Source organism: Neopelma chrysocephalum, unplaced genomic scaffold, assembly GCF_003984885.1.
Source record: "Neopelma chrysocephalum unplaced genomic scaffold, ASM398488v2 Primary Assembly neopelma1_81, whole genome shotgun sequence".
Lineage (NCBI taxonomy): Eukaryota > Metazoa > Chordata > Aves > Passeriformes > Pipridae > Neopelma > Neopelma chrysocephalum.
In genome coordinates, this window is record NW_020897743.1 from 3,954,250 (window position 1) to 3,968,533 (window position 14,284).

Below are 14,284 nucleotides of genomic sequence, written 5' to 3' on the forward strand. Positions count from 1 at the left end.
TCATCCCAAGCACCCCAGAACACCCTGGGTCACCCCTGTTCATCCCGGTACACCCCAGGTCATCCCAGTACACCCCGGTGCACCACAAGACCCCCAGTACACCCCAAGTACCCCAGTGCATCCCAGGGCACCCCGAGCACCCCAATACACCCCAAGTACCCCGGTACATCCCAGGTCACCCCGAGCACCCCAGTATACCTCGGGTCATCCTGGTACATCTCAGTATACCCCGGCTCACTCTGGCACATCCTAGGGCACCCCGGCTGACGCCCGTCCCCCCGCAGCGACACGGCCGTACCTTGTCGAGGACGCTGTCCCCCTCCAGCTGCCCCGCCTCGTTGATGTTGCCGAAGAGGAACCCGGCCAGGGAGAAGGGCTCGGCGCGGCCGCCGTCCGCATCTTCCTCACTCTCCGAGTCCGACATCGCGGCGCCGACCCGGACACGGAAGCGGGGCCGGGATGGGCTCGGGGCCGGCCCCGCCCTGGGAACAGAACGGCCCCGGAGCGGCCCCGCCCCGCCCGCAGCGCCCCCGCGCGGCCCCGCCCGCACCGCGCAGGGAACCGCGGGCGCTCCGCCCTTCCCAAAAATTCCTTCGTTTATCGCCTTTTGGGAACCTCTCAGGAAAGAGCACCTTTTAGCACAGGTGCGGTACGGAACAGCAGGGCGAGTTAATGCAACAAGCCACGGAGGTGGGGGGAAAAGGTTTATTGCAATGCATAATTTAAAAGTGAAGAGGGGGAAAAAAAATAATCCTTTAAAACTGTTAGATGCGATACAAGTTGTTTTATCGTATAAAATCAAGTCGCCAGTGTACGTATCAGTGCCGCACTTCAGAGTCTTGGGCTCCCGCTGGTGGTGGGTGGTCCTTGCTGCCCACCCAGGGGGTCGGGACCCCGGTGAGATCCATCCCCTTCTCCGGGTCAGCCCAAGCAGCACCGAGGTTTCTACAGAGTGAGGTTTAGCACTTGAGAACAAAGCATGGTGAGGCTCTTTGACTTTAAATTTCATAGAAATAGCTACAGCTGTAAACTGAAGAAAGCACTTCCACATCTAAGCACACCTCGTAACATCCTTTGGACACAGAATTCCTGAACTGCTCAGCTTCAGCTATATTTAAAAGAAAAAACAAATACTTCAGAAATCATCCACAAACTGAAAGATTAAAATCTGTCTCTTCACAATGAGTATCTTCTGTGAATTAAAGACATACACATTGCATCTCTACTCACTAACAAACTGAAGGATCTTGAACAGTTTGGGAAACCCACACAGCTTAACCGGATTTTCTGATCTCCCAAAACAAGACAAAATCCAGCCATGGGATGATGTGAAGTCTGTATTTGTCAACTGCCCACGGAAGAAAAATAAAACATGGGAGAAACAGAACTGATTGTAGACTGAAGCACTGGACTACTCACAATAAAATACACCAAAAATTGTCGGGGGGGGGAAAAAAAAGGCAGGAAGATCAGAAATGGAGAATGCCCACTGAATGGAGAAGCTCACTGGATTCCTGAGCTCCTGAAGCTCATCCTCAGGAAAAGCAGAGGCTGGAAGAAACCAGCTGTCAGCCAGGACTCTTATTCCTGGCAGGAAGTGACAGAAATACAAAGCATCTAAATAAGCAGGTACTCCAAAGCCAGTAAAAACCTTTTGATGGTGTTCAAAGTTCACTCTCTGCTCATTTTCATGACTACTGTGTTATTCTCCTCAGTACTGTTGTGCAATCCATTTACTAAGTAATCTAAATGGGCATAAAGTGTTCTGGCATAATGCAATCAATAATGCAACCGATTCAAATAAATTGATTAAGCAGTTGAATTTTATCTTGCCATACTCTTTTCCAGTTCACACCAGGATGGCTGTTTGTGAGCCTACAGAAACAGGGGGGCAAGGGTTGTGCAATAATACTTTCTCACAAGATTTCTTCTCCACAAAATTCTTGTAATCCAGTTAGGAATAACCACAAAAGACACAAAACTAAAAGATTTCAGTATGTAAAAAAAGTAAAAACTTTTTAAAACAGTAGTAGCCTCAGTACAAAACTGCAAATATATGTAGCAAAAAAAAAAAAGTAGACTTTTAATTTCAATAACAGGCACCTCTTAAGACTAGTTCAAACATGTCACAGACTTTTTAAAGTACATCTCTGAATAAAGCAAAGGTTAAGGGCTTGCACCAGGGTAACTAGACAGTTGATTTAGGTCTGACCAGCATTAAAACAAACCATGTGCACTGGCTTAAATAAATACATTTTAAACATGGTAAAGTCTATTTACTCAGTTACTGAAATTTACCTACAGAAAATAATCTTGAATTACAAGGCACAGAGTTAATTGCTGCCTGCAAGCCCAGCCCACACTAAAGGCCTACAGCTAAAGCAAAGGCAGAACGTGGTAAGTAGAGGTTATCTCACAGAATACTCTATACCCTCACAGCCTTCAGGGCACTGTGGCAGGAACCACATCTGGAACAGCACTTTCTCTACAAGTGCAAAAGACGCAAAGACACTCCAGGCAATGGCACTTGGTGAAGGAAAATATGCAGAGTCTGCAGGGCTTCTGCAAACATCCCACAGAATGGGGGTTTTGGTACTGCCTGCGCTCAGGCAACGTTTGGAACTCGGTGTTGGTTCACTAACCACAGGTACCAGTATTTGGATTAACTGCAATTTATAATCAATGGCTAAAGCAGTACCAGAGTGAGCATATGTCAGATAAACAGGAACTGCAGTTAGCGTCAGCATCAGCTACATCAGCTGAAGAAAGGCACATCCTCTTCAAGGAGTGGAATTAGGGCGCAAATAAAAACATTTCTATCCACCTGGTATTTTTGGCAGCATCGGATAAAGCAAGCTCAAATTAAGACAAGATCCCTAACAACCTTGTTGATGTATTTTCTGTTATCTTGCTAAAAACGAGGCACTTTTTTTCCGATCAGAGTATACACCAGTGCAGTTTTGCATGTGTGGGAATCACAAGAAAGCAAGTTCTGAATGACCAATTGAGGCTGCAGCCAGACAAAGACAGCACTGTCAACTTCAGACAACAAAGCCCAGTCCAGCACCACTGGTTTCACACAAAGTATCTTTGAAGCATGCTGCTTTCATACCATCGAGCTGGAAGGTTAAGTCTAAGGAAGGTTTCATGCGCTCACTCCTCAGCTGGTCCCGGAACCACACATAAAGAACAGTGCACATCCTGAAAATAAAAGCCAGCTGCCACTTACTAGAGCTGCTGAAGAAAGTTAAAAAGTATGTAAATAGAACTTCAGTTAAAAGAGTTCATAATAACTGAGCATCCAGTAGAGAGGAAAAAAAAAACTTGCCCAGGTAATCCTATCCAGTGACTGGCTAACCATTACAGACTGAACTGAAAACAGGAAGAAACGCGGGCTCCTGTAATCAGAACCTCCAAAATTTCTGTCAGTGTTCTCACAGAAAAAAACAACACAGGAATTTGCCATAAAAATCTCAGGTGGTGGCCCCAAGAACGTTAAGAAGTGAAGCAATTAATTCCTCAAGAGCTGCTATCAAGTCTCTGGGATTCATCAGAGAGATTACATTGAAAATCTCATTTTGAGAAGTGTCATCCCAAATATCTCAGTCATCCTGGGAAGGTTAACTGTTAAAAATTTATTCTCAGGGTGTCTCTTTGGACAGTGAAATAAAATCTCAGTTTAGAAGCTTATGGAAGACTTGCATCTAAACTACTCTACCACTTCTCCAACTCAAAACTATGAAAATCACTCGTTTGAGTGATTTTGATCATTTTTCTAATTTCCTTACATTAGGAAAAATCAGCTCCTGCTTCTGTTAATAATATCATTGCAGGTATTCCCTGGGTCTTGCTCATTGCATTAATCGTGCCTTACGCTAACTCTTCATATAAATGATCACAGTTCACTATAAGGTGAATCTCAGTAATATTTCAGGCATTTTTGCAAGTAAACAAATCGTTTTCAAGCTTTAAATTGATAAAACAACCGGCCTTCTGTTTGTAAAACAAATTCAATCAGTAAATAAAGGATGGGAAAAGCAGCAGCTAGACTTAGAGCAGGGTTATCAGAATTGGTGCTTTTCAGCAAACCTAGTAACTGATGGCTATCTAGTAAAGAAGTGGCTTCAAAGGAGTCTCCTCTTTTATTTTCCTCCACTAAAATAAGGACAGAACCCAGGTGATCCCTGGAGAAGCTGGAGACTGGAACTTCAGAAATAAAGTAGATATTTGACCTCTCAGTTGGAAAAAAAGACTGTTCTGTTTCAGTTTCCCTGAAGCAGTAAGACTGCAAGAATATTCATTGTATAACTGATTTCTGCTTAGAGCTGTTAGTGCAAGATGCAAATCTTCAATTTAAACTCATTAAAAAGCCCTCCAAGATTCTAGTCAACAGCAACATCCATCACCCAAGGTGACTACAATAAGACACATTTTCTTGTGTTCTTCTTCGTCACAGGATACAGAACTGCACGGACAGCTTCAGCAAACACCTCCCGAACACCCTCCTGATTCAATGCTGAGCACTCCAAATATTTGACTGCTCCAATTTGTTTAGCCAGTGAAGTCCCCTGCTGCGGGGTGGTGGGAGCCAAGCTCTGCTCTTTCAACTTTTTAACTGTTTCCAGGTCACTTCTCAAGTCTCTCTTCGTGCCCACTAGAAGAATGGGGACATTTGGACAGTGGTGAGAAACTTCAGGATGCCATTTGTGCCTCACGTTCGCGTAGGAAGAGGGGCTGCCAATGGAGAAGCAGATGATGAAGACGTTGGTTTGAGGGTAGGAGAGCGTGCGCAGGCGGTCGTATTCCTCCTGGCCTGCAGTGTCCCAGAGATTCAGGCTGACTGTCCGGCCATCCACAGTCATCTGGGCACTGTAGTTGTCAAACACAGTCGGGATGTACTCCTCTGGGAAGGCATTGGTGGTGTAGCTGATGAGGAGACAGGTTTTTCCCACAGCGCCGTCTCCGACGACCACGCACTTTATAGTCTGCATTCTTCACCCAGAAGCAAAGTCCTGCACAAAGCAAGAAAAGGAGTTAGGAAAAGCACACTCCCGCCATGGCCATTTTAAAGATAAGCTTTAGCAAGTGTTTTTAATATAGCTAACAATTTCTTATCACAGCTTGACACACATTCAGCGTCTCAAGCCATTCTAAAGAGCTCCCGGGGCTAGGAAGACAATAGTGAAATGGAGATGCAAAGAGTTGAGAGCTAAGTGACAACTGGCTGCATTCCAACCATGTAAGTACAAATTAGCCAAATTCCCACAGTCTTGCCTTACTGCCAGACTGTTTCCCACAGGCAAAAGGACAAGCCCTTAGAGGCACCTGCAAGTGGAAAGGGATCGTGACCTCAGACCCAGTAACAAGATACTCTGTCCTTTGTAGGTTCACACGAACACCTCTGTACACACACCCTCTCCAAGATTCACACTTCTTGCCTACATAGTCCGTTGCCTAAACAGTTCACCACAAAGAAAGGTCCAGAAGTTATATACTAAACCAAGATATTCATTGCTGGGCTGCACTGCAACTGTTTACTATAATAATTCACTATACTCAGATCAATCAGACCTCAAGGAACTGCATTGCTTAGAGGACACCAGATAAAAGTTCAGAAAGTAGCACATTCAAGAAAAGCTGTTCTTTGAAATATAACTAGCCATAGTACCCAGATTAGACTACATAAAGAATTTTTCTAAAGAAGCCAAGAACAGATTACTCTCACTAATCAGTGACAGAACAAGCAGAACTTAATAGGCTTGAGTTACTTGGTGTCCTCTAAATAATGACCACGAGAAAAGTATATGCTGTAAAAAATAGCCTTCCTAGGCAAACTGGGGAATTGTTACACAGGAGATACCTGACACTTTAAGGTTTCCCTTATCCCTTTCCTGATATATGAAGATTAGGTTTGATAATCTAACTGATATAGTCTAAAACACAATTAATTTTAAACTATATTTGAAAATAGCATGGAACTGCAAGCAGTCATTTGTTGTACGTTGGAGCTTCCACAGTCGGTCTGAACAAGAAGGAACTTGCCTCTGCCTTCTCACCCAAATGCCTTTGAGGGACTATCAGAATCCTCAACTTGCAACCAGCAGCAAATACACTGTTTCAAACAGAAGAAAACAGTGGGAAGAACTTTTTAGCAGGGCCTGTTACAGTAGGACAAGGGGCAATGATTTTAAACTAAGAAAAGGTTGATTTAGATTAGATATAAGGTAGAAGTTATTCACAATGAGGGTGGTAAAACACTGGCACAGGTTGCCCAGAGAAGCTATGGATGCCCCATCCCTGGAAACCTTCAAGGCCAGGCTGGATGGGGCTCTGAGCAACCTGATGTAGTTGAAGATGTCCCTGCTCATTGCAGGGAGTTGGACTAGATGGCCTATAAAGGTTCCTCCCAAACTCAACTATTCTGATCGCATATTCCAGAAGGATCTCAGCTCCAACACCATCAAAGAATAAAAGGGAACATAGGAAAATCAGCAAGTGAAGTAAGTCACAACAGTCATGAAACCCCCTCCCTCCAACTTCCTCTTAAGACCATCCAAACAAATCAACAACTCATTATCATTCAAGTCTCAGCTTTGTCCTTTCAGACAAAGTCTTTATCTGTCTCCATATACTGCCGTGTTCCCACTGGGAGCACACAGGATTCTGCTGGACTGAGTGAAAATGGGACTACCTGAAGCTTTGGCACAGTAGTAGTGACAACCACTGTGGTCACTACAACACACAGTGCTTAGGGAAGGATCAGTGTATGTGCACAGGCACTGCTGAAAACCAACCAGTGGTGGGAAGCAGTGCAGAAACCCAGCAGGGCATTGGAGGGGAAAAATTTGGAGGGAAACAAAAATGCAGAGGCAGACTATCCCTTTTGAAAATGGCAGGAACTAGATTTCTAAACCAGCATGAATCACCTGAAATGAAATCTGGCAAGTGCTTCTGAGCTTTGGCAGAAAAGCACACATATGAGTTTCTTCGTAGATCAAAAAAATCAGTCATCCCATTTCAGGGCTCCAGTCAAATGTAAAGAGAGATATGTATGGAACTGCATAAAGGTAATCAGTAATAGGAAGAACAGCACTGAGCAGCAAAAGCTGAGGGAAGGACTGAATATATTATTCCAGAACAGTTGCACCAAGAATGTAATTTAAAGGAACTGGAGGGAAAAAAAAGAAGAAAAAAAACAAAGAGGGGGGGAAATACAAAAAACCCCCCCCCACCAAACAAGGAAGTTGTGCCAAATTAAAACTTGCATTTTGCAAACGCCAAGGTTGAAGCCCATTTTAATATTAAATTACTTAAAACATTACAAAGTAAACATTTTTTACATTATATTATTGATTGAGATTGAACATTATTAATGGCAGCACATAACACACTATTTCTGAACACAAAGGGTCTGAGTGCTACAAGCAAAAAGTGACAGAAGAGCAGAAGTACTTTAACACTGTAACACTGTTCTACCTGATGATGCAACAGCGACTCCGTTCAGGGCAGATCACAGATCACAGTCTGCCTGGAGACACTGCCACACTCCATCCATCTGCCTCCGGGAGTTTCCAAACCCTCTTTCCCCTTCCCACCCCGGTAGCACAGCACCTCCTCAGCTGTGATCACACACTGAAGAAGGCTGAGGAGCTGAACTACTTATTAAACTGGATGAAACCACAATCAACTGTGAAGGTACAACCAAGCCAGTGGCAGCAGATGGTGGGAATGAATCACCATATGCTGCTGCTGCTGCCCAAGTCCCTGGACTGCAGCACACAGAGCAGGTTTTAAAGCTTACTCCTGCACTGACATCAAACCACTGAAGTACGAGAACATGCTCTGCCAGAAGCCTTAGTGGTGACCAACACCACTGCTCCCAGAGCAAAGGGTTTTTGCCCAAATGAATTATCTGTGCAACAGACGACTCATTTTGATCAGTCTGTAACAAGTGACATCACAGGGATGGCAGGACTAAGTCAGCTGGACACATGCAACAAAAAATTCAACTCTAGCAACAAGAGTCTCATGAAGAACAAAAAAACACAAAGCCTTTAATACGCCCAACTCCTAGTTTCTAAAGTAAACAAGTTGCAAAGACTTGTAAACAGATCTCTCTTTAGAACACAAACTAAAAGCTCCCCCAAGTGCTCGCACCTCTTACATCTCTAAGCACTTCTGTCCAGAGCTTTCCACACAATGACAGGGTATCCCCAAACTGCATCCAGACTGAACACAACAGGCACTGTCAGACAGCACAGGCATTTTATGAACTGATAAACTACAAAGCTACAAGTACCCCAGACCACCAGCAGTTAACACAACCTGATTTAAAATGTCTCGTGAAAGTGTGTTACCCAAAGATTATTTTGTTGGGGCTTTATTTAAGAGGTTATTAGAGATTTCAATTTGGAAATTGGTAATAATGTAACAAAAAGGCCTGGAACATAAATGCTCTTTCACAGAACTAATACCTGGAATTACCCCACTAAGGCTGGGATTTTAGAAGAGCAGCATTTGCAGTAGGAAATAACTCCATGCAAACACGCCAAAGCATCAGGCAAAGTATTAACTACACAAACACAACTAAAGAGCTTGTAGGCTTTTAAGTGTATTTCTCTGAAAGGCTCCTTTAGAGTAGGTTGCTTTAGCTGAAAGGAATCACGTGTGGCATATGCAATACAGAAAAACAAACACACACCAGAACACACATTATTTGTACTGAAACACAAAACTTAGATAAATCAATCAAAAAATAACGAGTAGAAAGAAGATACTACACTCCAGAAACCTGTATGTTGTGAACAGGTGTAGTTTGGTAAAAGATTTACACATGGAAGACAGGGATCTTTTTAATATAAGTCACAACCAAGAAAACTAATATTACCTCCATCAGGCCTTTTCTATTAAATCCAGGTACTGCTTTCTTCAAAATATATGAAGTCTCAATTTAGTTTCTCTTGTACACAATTTGTCTAGCAAGAAAATTCTCCTAAGACCGTAAAAAGCTGGGGTTCAAATTTGCATGTCACTGCATGCTATCTAAATGTAAATATATACTAAAAAAAACCCATCATCCAAAACCAAAACTACCAACAAACATTACCAAGAACGGGAAAAATTGGTTTAGGGTTTGTTTGGGGTTCTTTTGGTGACCTTCTAATGAATTTTTTGGGGGGAAATTTTAGAAAGAAAAACTCCACATACAATAAGTAACAAGAACTGAAAAAGAGCAAAATACAGATTAACACGTCAACACATCAAAAAAAAAAATACTTAAGAATTTAGAAACAGAAAGCTGGGCACAAGCTTCAAAGCCAAGTTTAAAGGTTATGCAACAAGAGAAGCAAGTGAATGGAAAATCCAAAGTAGTGAGAGGTAATCCAGGTTCTTAGTCCTGCCAGAGAAAATACTTTTATTACAGTTAAGGTTCTAGCAGCTACAGCAGAATGGGAATAATTTTCAAATTAAATAATAATTAATTAAAAAAAAAAAAAACAAATGAAAAAAACACCAAATCATCCCACACAGAAGTGTTGTGCAAAAATATGCAGATGAGAGTTATTTCTATCTTGTCCATCAGTGCCTTTGAATTAGAAAACTGGCATTCCCTGTTTGGGTTAGTTTCCTTCTCAGAAGATGCTGCAAAGTCTGACTTCACTCCCTGCACACCTGGCACTTCCTCTGGAATGTGCAAGATTTCAACTGGCGTGTCAAGACATCATCTGGAGAGCTGCTCCTGTTCTGACCTAATTAAGTCTCTTCTGGTATCATTAATGTGGACAGCTTGCTCTCCTAACACCCAGGTGAATATTTGTTGGGGAAATTCACGATTTGGATCCCACTCCCCCTCCCCACAAAGCCATCACAAGTGAAACCACAGAAAAACTTCACGTTGCATCACAATGTTTTTGTGGGAGAGAAAAAACTTCTCTGTCTTCCCCTCAGCACTTCTGAAGGAAAGTTCCCTGCCTGCTCAGAGAAGGGGGAATACAGTGACAGAAAACAGAGAGGAAACAGTAACCCAAGTTCTTCTGTAGCTTTCTAGATTTATGTTTTTTATACTTCCTGCACTTCTAAAAACTCTTGGCAGAGAAACTACTTCTTAGCAGGATTTGTCTCTGCCCTTGCTATGCTAACACCAAATGCCTCTTTGTTAGGTGGATTTTAGCTTTGATACTGCTCTTTGATAAACTCACTTTCACTGAGTTTGTCAGGTCTTCCCTATCTCTCTCTACAGTCTGGATATGGCCCCGTTTTGGCCGAAAACACCCCTGGAGCCAAAAATGCCCCTGGAGCCAAAAACGCACAGGAGCTCAGCTGAAATCAGCTGTACTGATCTGTGTCACTCTGCTCAGCCACCACATTTGACCAAGCCCTCACCTGGATCAGACATTTGCTCCTGCCTTACCAGGGGCATGCGGAAGCTAGGAAAAATAAACGACTTAATTGCTTATCTTTCAGTAACAAAAACTAGATCAGAGACGATTCACTGTCCACCTGAAACATGAAGTCAGGCAGAAACTTCCAACAAAGAATTGGGTGGATAAGGCAGCTCCAAGTGTATCACACCACCCTCACCCACGCAAAGGAGTTAATTCACATGTGCAGCTTACCCACCAAGACTAAAAGGGAAGAAAAAGGGGCTCTCAGCAATTTAATCAAGACTCTGTTACTATTCCACAACAGCTCAGCTTACTCGCCATTGTTTTAGGCAAGTGCCAAAGGAATGGACAAGTGCCAGACTTTTAGAATGCATGCCAAGAAGGAGTAAAAAAAGTTAAATAGGAGACCTCATCCCTAATATCCTTCAGCAATGAATGACCTACTTGGACTCCTCGGAGCCTCTCAAAGTTTTCACACCGCTCTCTGTCCTGCCATTTACCTGCAAGAGAAACAAAACACTCAGCAACACCCTGAGCGGCAGCAGAGGGGGGAAAAAATCAACAAGCCAAGGCAGATTTCAGCAGCACAGCGGGAACTGGGCACTCCACCACCCAAGCTCCACATGAACAACAGAATGGAGGAGGCTCATTTTCTGCAAAGCTCTCTGCCTGGAAATTCAGCTTCCAGGCACATATCACTGATGCCTTACAGGAGTGCAGTTTTCACTGGTTGTTCCTTCAGTGCCAATGCTACAAAGCCCTTACACCTCCTGCCACAAGAAGTTGTTTCAAAGAAATAAAAGAAACCACTCAAAACCTTTCAAATAATATTTTTAAAACCTCTACCCCTGTCAAATTGGGTTGAAATTGGTTTATTGATTTAAAGATTTTTTTTTTTCAGGGATGAAACACAGACAAGCTTTACCATGTAAGCCATGTTTCTTAAGGAACTACAGTGAAAACAAAGTGGTCTGCACGAGGTATTTGGGCACCTCAACAACACAAACCTCAGTGCAACAACACTTACTACAGGCACTCATACTCCAAATTTTATAGGAGAGCAATAATATTAGTGACTAAATATCAAAGACCTTAAATTCTATGAATCCAAGATTATGTTTAGTGGATAATTAATATTTAAAAAGGGTGTTAGCTCATGAAACAGCTGCACAGTTGATGAAACAACACTGCAACAAGGTCCAGCTGCACAGTCACAGGAGCTAAAAACCAAGACTTCAGCAGGTATCTGAAACCTCCAGTGTAGGAATGTGACATGTATCCTGCCATAATCAAAAGCTGCTGAGTATTAAACTTGATTTTCCTCCTGCCACCCACAGAATCATGGATTCATCCAGGCAGGGACCCTTCACAGTTTATCTGAGCACAAGTGACCCTGATGAGCTCCAGTGGCAAGAACAGCAAAGGTGTCAGAACAGGAGCCAGGACTGCAGGGTTCTCTGCCCACATCCACTGCTTGTCTGCTGGGTGACATAAGTAACTTGCACAGGTCCTGGGGATCACAGTCAGTTCATCAAAAGTGAGTGACACAATGTCCTTTCTACTTTCTACAGATTCTGACACAGCCTTACTGTGGGCTAAAACAAACAGACAGTACCTCAGGCATAAGGCTTTGTGAAGAGGCGTATTAAGCTCGTTGCAGGATGAATGATAAATCCAGTTTAAGCATCCTCGATTCCTATTTGAGGTGGAAAGAAAGAAAACTTGTTAGTCTGTCTCCCTATCATGTTTTGTCACCTGGCATTTGCTGGCACTCTGGGTTGTAACAAAGCCACTGTTGTATCCAAAGGGCAATGTTACACCAGGAAAATCTAAGCTTCTTTCCTTGAGAAAAAAAAGCCCCAACACACTTTTCATCGGGTTGCATTTCTTTGATTTCTCCTCCTCCACCCGAAACCTTCACTGGGGGGAGGGGTGTGTTAAAAAAGACACAAACAAAAAAATAAACAAATAAAACAAACAAAACCCACAAAAAACCAAACAAAACCCCAAACAAAAACAAAATACAAAACACACAAAACAAAACGGGGAAAAACAAACAAAATCAACCCAAAGCAAACAAAAACGCACTTGCTTAATCAATAACAGTTTTCAAAAGTGTCTTTAAAGAGTTTTGGTGTGATTAAGATCAGAGTTAACACATGCACTCATTGTGGTTATCATCATGGCTTGTGCACTACAATACTGCAATTTTTGCCAAGTCTCATTTGCATCATGTATTGCAATTCTAAAATGTGAGAAAAAGTTACGGAGTTTCTCAGCAGTATGACAGATTTACACATTACAGACACGTACAGCAAAGTAAAAAAATATTCCCTATAAAGGCATGACACCAAATTGAGTGAAAACACTTTGGACTGCAAAAGAATCACAGCCTCACCACGTAAGCAAATCAAACTGCACATTTAATTTCCTCCTACTAATTGCAAACTGCATATTTATTATTTTTCCAAGATCTCTGTAAAATTCCTCCACAGAAGAACATTCAAAAGCAGGGGTTTTTTTAATGGAAATAGCAAGCTAAAATGCCAAATATGTCTCATAATCTTAAATTCCCTATAGGAAAATTGTTGTGCAGCTGAACAGCGGCAAACTGGCCCCAAACCGTGCCTTTGAGCGATGTACTTTACATCTCACACGGAAGAGAACGTGAGCTTTTGAAAATCAAAAAATAAGCTTGGGGCAAAGAGCTTAATGATGCTGCACAAGGAGTACTGCACTCCAGCACAGGACACATGTTGCGAGTATGGGGTACACATAAAGAACTCTTAAATTAAAGTACCTAAAGCTTTTTCCATAACTCAGATTATGATGGGAATCACAAGTGTTTATAAAGAGTAAACAGATACTGATTACTCACTGGTTCTTAAAAAAAAAAAAGACCAAAAGGGACCAAAAGAAAAAAAAAAGAAAGAGAGAAGTTCAGAATAAATAAAAAGCAGCATTGCTTCTTGGGGTTTGAGGTTAAGCAGGAATTCCTCGGTGCAGGTTGTTATAAAAACTGAAAGTTCACAGGACTTCAGAGGAGAACCATTAAGCTGATTAAGGCTGCTAAATGAGACAATACCTGTGACTCCTGACATCCTCCAAAATATTTCAGGTGGCTACTTTGCCCTGCTCTTCCCGAGACAGCAATTTGTTTTTAGAAGGTAGATCAAATACGACTCTTCTTATATCTCTCCCAGAAAAATCCACTCTCAGCAGTGAAAGCAGAGACCTTTCCGAAGGCAAACTCATCCCGTGCCAACTTTTTATGACACTCGCCGGGAACAGAGGTCGCCTTAAGCCTGCGGCGGTGCTCCCGATAGGGATGAGCATCAGCCCGGCGTTGGAGCAGCGCGGCCCAACCTCCGCTCCCCGCGGAACGGGCAAAACCACGACCCGCCACGGGGCCGCTCCCCGAGAAACGGCACCGAAGGAGGGCTGGCTCAAAAACTCTTCCCCGGCTTCTCCGGGCCCCCCGACGAGCACACTCAGCGCCCGGCGTGCGGACGCGCATCTCACCTCCCAACGCCCCCGGGCACCACCAGGCCACGCGGCCGGGGCGCGATGCCCCCGGTGCTCCCGAGCTCGCCCTTCCCGGCGGGGCAGGTGCCGCAATCCGCCTCCTCCCCCGGCGAAGGGACCCGCGGTGGCCCCGGGGCCGCCGCCCCGCGCTGACAGCGGGGCCGGACGCGGAGGATGTTCCGGCACCGCCGGGCGGGAACACGCGCGCGGGGCCCGCCGGGGCCGCTCCCCTGCCGCGCCCTCCGCTCCCCCCGGCGGCTCTCCGGGCCCCCCTCGTCCCCGCCGCCCGCTCGCCCCGCTCCTCGGCCCGCTCTCACCTCCGGGCGGTGCCGGCGGCCGCCGCCGCTGCCCCGGCTGCCCGCGGACCCTCGACC

The 14,284-nt window shown here is 44.1% G+C and overlaps 2 protein-coding genes across 9 annotated transcripts in view; both read right to left on the reverse strand.

The window, feature by feature from the left end:
• The window catches only part of TAF1 (TATA-box binding protein associated factor 1), a 29,569-nt gene extending 29,123 nt beyond the window's left edge, over positions 1 to 446 (reverse strand). For 2 of the 3 annotated variants that reach the window (XM_027690717.1, XM_027690715.1), the window contains exon 1: positions 299 to 446. In XM_027690717.1, the coding sequence (XP_027546518.1) occupies positions 299 to 424 (126 nt within the window). In that variant the 5' untranslated portion in view covers positions 425 to 446. The remainder of the gene's footprint in view (positions 1 to 298) is intronic. The other variant, XM_027690714.1, reaches the window with a different exon arrangement.
• A 247-nt stretch (positions 447 to 693) lies between these two features.
• LOC113971124 (rho-related GTP-binding protein RhoG-like) lies at positions 694 to 14,284 on the reverse strand. 6 transcript variants are annotated; one of them, XR_003535444.1, is made up of 5 exons: positions 14,228 to 14,284; positions 12,001 to 12,081; positions 10,830 to 10,885; positions 3,113 to 5,012; positions 694 to 1,108 (listed from the first exon to the last, which is right to left on the reverse strand). XR_003535444.1 is itself a non-coding variant. In XM_027690718.1 (4 exons), exon 4 carries the CDS (start codon positions 4,989 to 4,991, stop codon positions 4,416 to 4,418), a length of 576 nt encoding a protein of 191 aa, XP_027546519.1. In that variant the 5' UTR covers positions 4,992 to 5,012; positions 10,830 to 10,885; positions 12,001 to 12,081; positions 14,228 to 14,284; the 3' UTR covers positions 694 to 4,415. The 6 variants fall into 6 exon arrangements, 5 of the variants coding, with proteins under 5 accessions (XP_027546519.1, XP_027546522.1, XP_027546521.1 ...); XM_027690718.1 differs by having other exon boundaries at positions 694 to 5,012; XM_027690721.1 differs by lacking the exon at positions 14,228 to 14,284 and adding an exon at positions 13,908 to 13,926 and having other exon boundaries at positions 694 to 5,012.